The sequence below is a fragment of the Porites lutea genome, chromosome 2, assembly GCF_958299795.1.
Source record: "Porites lutea chromosome 2, jaPorLute2.1, whole genome shotgun sequence".
Taxonomy (NCBI): Eukaryota; Metazoa; Cnidaria; class Anthozoa; order Scleractinia; family Poritidae; genus Porites; species Porites lutea.
The window spans coordinates 2,334,346-2,340,346 of NC_133202.1; the positions used below are offsets into that span (position 1 = coordinate 2,334,346).

General features: G+C 38.0%; 1 protein-coding gene across 1 annotated transcript; it reads right to left on the reverse strand.

The window, feature by feature from the left end:
* Window positions 1-2,290: 2,290 nt before the first annotated feature.
* Window positions 2,291-3,730, reverse strand: LOC140927377 (proline-rich transmembrane protein 4-like). Its single transcript, XM_073377014.1, has one exon. It carries the CDS (start codon window positions 3,720-3,722, stop codon window positions 2,676-2,678), a length of 1,047 nt encoding a protein of 348 aa, XP_073233115.1. The 5' UTR covers window positions 3,723-3,730; the 3' UTR covers window positions 2,291-2,675.
* Window positions 3,731-6,001: the final 2,271 nt, after the last annotated feature.

The following is a 6,001-nucleotide window of genomic DNA, read 5'->3' on the forward strand; positions in this document are numbered from 1 at the left end:
TTAAACGTTGTAAAGCTAAAAATGTTTCGTGCTTGTGAATAGGGCTTTAGTCTCATAATTTCCCATTTTGAATAAAATAGCGAACTTAACAAGCATTCCAAAAAATCCTCGGAAAAACCGTGTATAGTGTTGAACAAAGACACGAAAAATGAGTGAGAGCGTCTTTTCTTAACATACAGTGATCGCTATAAATTCTTCATACCCTTTTTTTGCACATCAATTTTGTCTTTAATATTGTTCTTTCAGTGACGGATGCAATCTTTTAATAATGACACATATGGAGCATTTCATGAGTATCACTTATAAAAAAAAGGCGAGAAAGATTTACGACCCTTTCACGTATCCGCTAACGCTGTAAACAGGTGTTATAAATAGGATTAATTAATAATCGTCTTTGTTCAAACGTCTTTCTAAAAAAGTCTTTATTTATAATACTGAACAGAGAAGTGTACACTTAATACGCAGCCAAGGAACATGCAGACGTGATACAAAACAAACAAGGTATAAAAAAAACTGAACTAAAATTAACAAAGAGAAGAGAAGGGAAAAGATCAACCCGTGAAAAATCACAAAGCGTATCAGAAATGCAGACTTCAGGGAAGTCCACCCGTTTCTGGATTTCCGTTTTGATTGCAATTTTTCTTGTCATTGAATTTCCTTTTCCATGAGAAAGATGAAAACAAGTCTTCGCCGTCTCGCACTTGTTTTCAGCTTAGGTAGCAATAATATCATGCAATTAGAATGAAATGATTGATGCAAACAACTTTTCAAGGATAGTAAAGACAAACTGAACCCGGAAACACTATGTAAAATTCCGGCATCCTAACCACAGGCCTTTTTCACATGTATTGAATTCCAAAAACAATGGTCCATATTTAGGCATGGAAACTGTTTCCTGACGTCTGTTGTAATGGATGGCATGGATCGGGAAGTGGATTGAAACTTGAAAAAGTTGGCCCAACATTTTCAAGTTGAGTCAATGTTTTGCGGCCTGAAAAAATCACCAAAAAAAATCAATGAATATCGTCCGGTGCTGCATGATTTTTTGTGATACTCTGCGGGAGTATTTCTTGAATGGGCAACGACATTAAGTAATGACTTCAGCACAAAATTTACTTAAAACAACAATATCTTTGTGACATAACCTCCTTGAGTCCACTGAAGTGTCAAAAACACAGGGGCACCAGGAAAACGTATGATATAGCTTCCGTCTCACTCATCGTACGCCATAAGCATGACCGAGCTTTTTGCGTGCAGGCGAGAAAATTCCATTTTCCCGGGGGCAAATGCATGCTTGCTGTTATTAACCACATAATCAGGGGTGTGTACATATATTGGTTATGCGGCATGTAATAACTTCCTTAAACCCCGTATACGGCCGATTTTTTCTCACTGGAAACTAGCTTGAGAAAAACCAAAATGAAATAAATATAAAAATAACAAATAATAAAAACAGAAAGGAACTTTAGAAATTAGAGCTTAAAAAAGTGTTTTCTCGACCGATCTGCAATTAAGTCGGACAGTCTCTGAACGCTTGCATGATTATTATGTCGTATGACAACTAAAATAATTAAACCGTACTTAAATTTTGAACATTCTTTCCTTTATAGATTTCCCTTGTTTAGCTCAGTTTGGAAAATTGACATTTCGTGCCACTTACAGCTCTTTTTCGATCGAAACTTCTTGAAAATGCTGTTCATTGCGCAACTTTTTAAGATTTCCGCATGCATGAGCCGGGGGTATGATTGCTTGACAATTTCGGGACTTTTGATGAAGTTGAGCTGGAGACAGTACACATGACTTGACACGTGAGGAGCAATATGTTGACTACAATCACAACTTTGGAGAAACTGCAGACCCAGAAATGTATCGGAGAGAAGATACTGTACTTGCTAAACATAAAGCACTGTATGCATTATTACTTTTATTAGGGCAAGGTTGTGACTGAACAACTTTAACCTAAAGATACCGGGTCAACGCGCACGTGGATAGCTCGATCATCATCTATATAACGCTCGTGGTTACGTTAAGAGGCCAATAAGCGATAAGTATGAACATTTTTACCTAATGGATTTCAGTGACGAAATGCAGTTTGCTATATATTACGTTTCACTACAAAGGGTAAACTGTTGATAGGACGAAGATGGTCAAAATTTAGAAGCAGGCATTACGTACGATCTTTCAAAAAAAGTCTCAAAAGGTTCCGGGGCGAATTGATTCGTCAGAGTTACGTTTACTGCTAAATATTCATTCAACTGATCATAAGAACACATACATGTTTAGCAAATAACCTGTTCAGTTTGTAATGACTCAGTGGAAAAGCTTGCGTTGCAGTTATAGTATACTTCCTTGTTCGCTTAGCTCCCAAGGTCAGGGCGAACCGTTAATTATAAGCTATTATATGCAGTACCTGCTATAAAACAGTTTAAATATCAAACTTCCAAGTCCGTAAATGAAGTTTAACATGTCTTCTTTCATATGAAAGTTACTGAGCCTATCTACCTTTGGTACTCCGAGTTTATAACATGTGGATATATGCAGTGGTCATTAAATACTAAGTGGTTACTGGTGAGTTTTTGTCTACCTTTGACAAAACAAAATTCTGCATTCTGTTTTTTTTGTGTGTGTGTGTAAGGCAGATTCAGTGTTCCAGCACTCTTGTGGAAGACGCAGTTTTAAACTGTCTCCGAAATACCTTTTTCACTGAGAATATTCTCACGAGCTGTAGACTTCCTTCTAGCGGAACTAGCGCCATTTCTATGTGAGGGCTGCATAACACAATAAACTATCGTGCAGGCCATAGCGATCTCAACCAAGCGAAAACAGGTTTGGAACGACCACCACAGCCAAGGTGGTGGAGGTCGTAAAGTATCGCGATAAAAATGATATACATCTATAAGTGAATATAACTGGATGATACTCCAAGCAAGACCTAGGCCGCTGGTAACAAGAGTTATTTTTGCCACTTTAGAGGCATTGGTTCCTAACTTCTTTTGAGATTTTTTAACACTTGACCTCTCTTGGTGCTTTTCTCTGAGCGTTGTCAGTTGTTTTTTAACGTTCCTTGCACGACAGATCACTTTGAGACCTCCAAAAATAAAGCTTGCAGAAAGGAGCAAGCCCCAGACAATGAAAAACAGCTGACAAACGATGAATGGCACCGCGAAATCGGGTTTGATGATCCCGGAGACTTCTGCAAACAGGACAATGGCGAAATGTACAGATACGACAATGACGAGAAAGCGCGCATTTTGAAGCTTCTTAGATACCACTTGAATTTTGGCAACTTCAAGGAAAACTAAGAAGATTAAATAAAACGCTGAGGATAAACAAGGAAACGATATGTTGTAAAGCAACTGGGCAACCCAACGAGGCATTTTTACTCCGTTCTGTCTTGATTCATACGGATCCACAAAGAGATATACGGCGCGTGTGATCCCCAAAACCAACAGGAGTGCATTTATTGCCACGGCAAGGGGTTTACGACCGACACGCCGGTGCTTGTTCGTTTGCACCAACGATACAACAGAGATGATGGCCAAGACACTAAATGCAACTCCCAGACCGATCCAGTGTATATGCCACGCTACTCCCCATAGTTCTTTTGCTTTGTTCCAGTCTGGTGTTGGCTCTGCGGCAGGGAAAATGTTTGTCGGTGATGTTGATGGTTGAGTCGTTGGACGAGTAGACTTGAAGTATTTTTCTGTTAGAATTCCTTCCATCCAAGTCTCTTTTAAACGCTTGTCCTCCAGTTTGCCTCTCGCGACAGATTTAAGTTGCAACGTTTTACAACAGCTCGGGGATCGTTTTGATCCGTCCCTGAAAACCTTCTGGCGTGATACGCTTGTTCGGTTAACGTTGCATCACAGATATTTTCTTCTAGATTTTCAATGTTCGCATAATTGTGTTTGAGTCATGTTCGCGTGATATTACACATTTCTTTTGTAATTTAATAAAGGGCTTTCAAAATACAAACACCAATAACGGCGGCGCTCGAGAGAGAGTGCAATATACTTGCATACACGAATGATGATTGTCTTCGATTGCGGTTTGTCTTAGCAACGTTAAGGCTTTTTGTTTACGACAACATGTAGAGAAAACTTTGATTAAAATTAAAATTCAATTAAAATAGAGGCTTGCAATCTTAACATCAAAATCTGAGTTGTTTCGTCAGTTCAAATTATCACTTGTATTGGTCTGAGAATACATGTACGCCATAAATAGTACCTAGACAGTTATTAATGACTTAATTTAAAAACAGACGAAACGGCCGCCGGGTCAGCAACCTGTTTAAGCTAGGGCGTACCCTCATGTAATTGGGAAAACCGCACAGTCATTTGCAACGAAGGAAGCGTTAAAAAATATTCCAGTTTGATTAGGAATAACTTGTTTATAATTACACTTACGCTATTTTTATGTTTGCCTTCGGCTACGGATGTGATTCAGTGGAGAAAAAGGATTGCAAATTGAAAAAGGACCGAAAAGATCTCTGATAAATAAAGTTCCACTAAAGTTTATCTCCAGGAGTTGTTCGTTTTTTATGGGAAAAGGTACTTGCTGACAAAATTTGCACACACGACGAGTGTAGTACGACTTTGTATAACGAAAGTAATGAATGATGTATGTAGCGAATTCCTATAAAGAAAATTTAGTCAACAAAGAAATATACGCTCAACTTAAGACCGTTTGCTGAGATCTATTATTTTATACAGTGTTGTCCAAGATTAGACCAAGCATTTTATTGAGAAAAAAGAAAAACATTTTAATTAAAAGGAGCTGGAAATTTTAATTATCTCAAATTCTCTCACATTATAAAAGAGCTTTAGAAGGTTTCTTTCAGAACCTTTCAGAACCTTGTCAATATATTAATTACATAGTTACGTAGTTTGAAATCATAAAAACAATACTTTTGCAGTTAAGTTTAAAATAACAAATGGCGTTTGTTTGTTTTTGTTGTCAATTATCGTTATTTACTTTTCAGTTCTCTGGTCTCTTATCGCATAGCATACCAGAAAAGAACTGAGATAATGAATTGAAGACAGGCAGAGGATCTTACACTATAAATTTGAGTCCAGTATGTCTGACCTGTTCAAAACGAGAAAGGTAACAATGGTTGTGAGTTTATACTCCGTAATTCCCGTAATACATTAATTGTTAGAACTTGTTTTCTAGGAAAGCGTTGGTGATATAAGCTACACTAACTGAATATGTGCTGAATTAACGCTCTCCTTCATTAAGTAAATTGTTTTATCTTAAACCGTAGCTGGTTTGCCCCTTATTGGTCCTGTCTGTCATAGTTTCCGGTAAATCATTTCACGCATCATATGTAAAAATCATCGGAAAGAGCCTGGAGATGAGATAGAGATGGTTATTATGGCAGAGAGCGACCCACCTTCTTGTGGGTCGGAAGAAGCAGGGCTTTTATCTGGAGGTTCTGATCAAGTAGCCTTTAAAGAAGGCGGTCAAAGTAAAAAAATGAGTGAAATTTGACAGGCTATTTGCGTCTCGCTACTGCATGCGATGTTGTAGATGGTATAGACACACCGCGATGATATTTATCGCGTGTAGTTAGTGTCGCACATATACTGACGAGATTCTACAAATGCAAAATGGTTCAATAATTCCAGTGTTCCATACACGACGCCTTTTCATTGTGTCTAGGTCCTTATGAAGCAAGACATACAATTCTTGGTTTGCAACCACGTGACAAGTCGGCCAGGTTGGAGGTCATAACAGTAGAATTTTGTCTCGAAGAATTTACATGAAAACAGAGTTTAGTTCCCAGAGGAGAGAAATGCTTGTGTTCTTGATCACCAACATGGCCGCCCTGACGTCACGTGCAAACCAATACTGTAATAATCAAATGAAAGTTACTGAGACTGAAATTTGTGGTGGTACTAGACGGTGGTTCCAAACTTTCAAACAATTGACGAAGACCTAATTTTAACTTTTTTTTAATCACTTAAAAAGCTACAACCAATTACTTGTATACTTCTAAGGA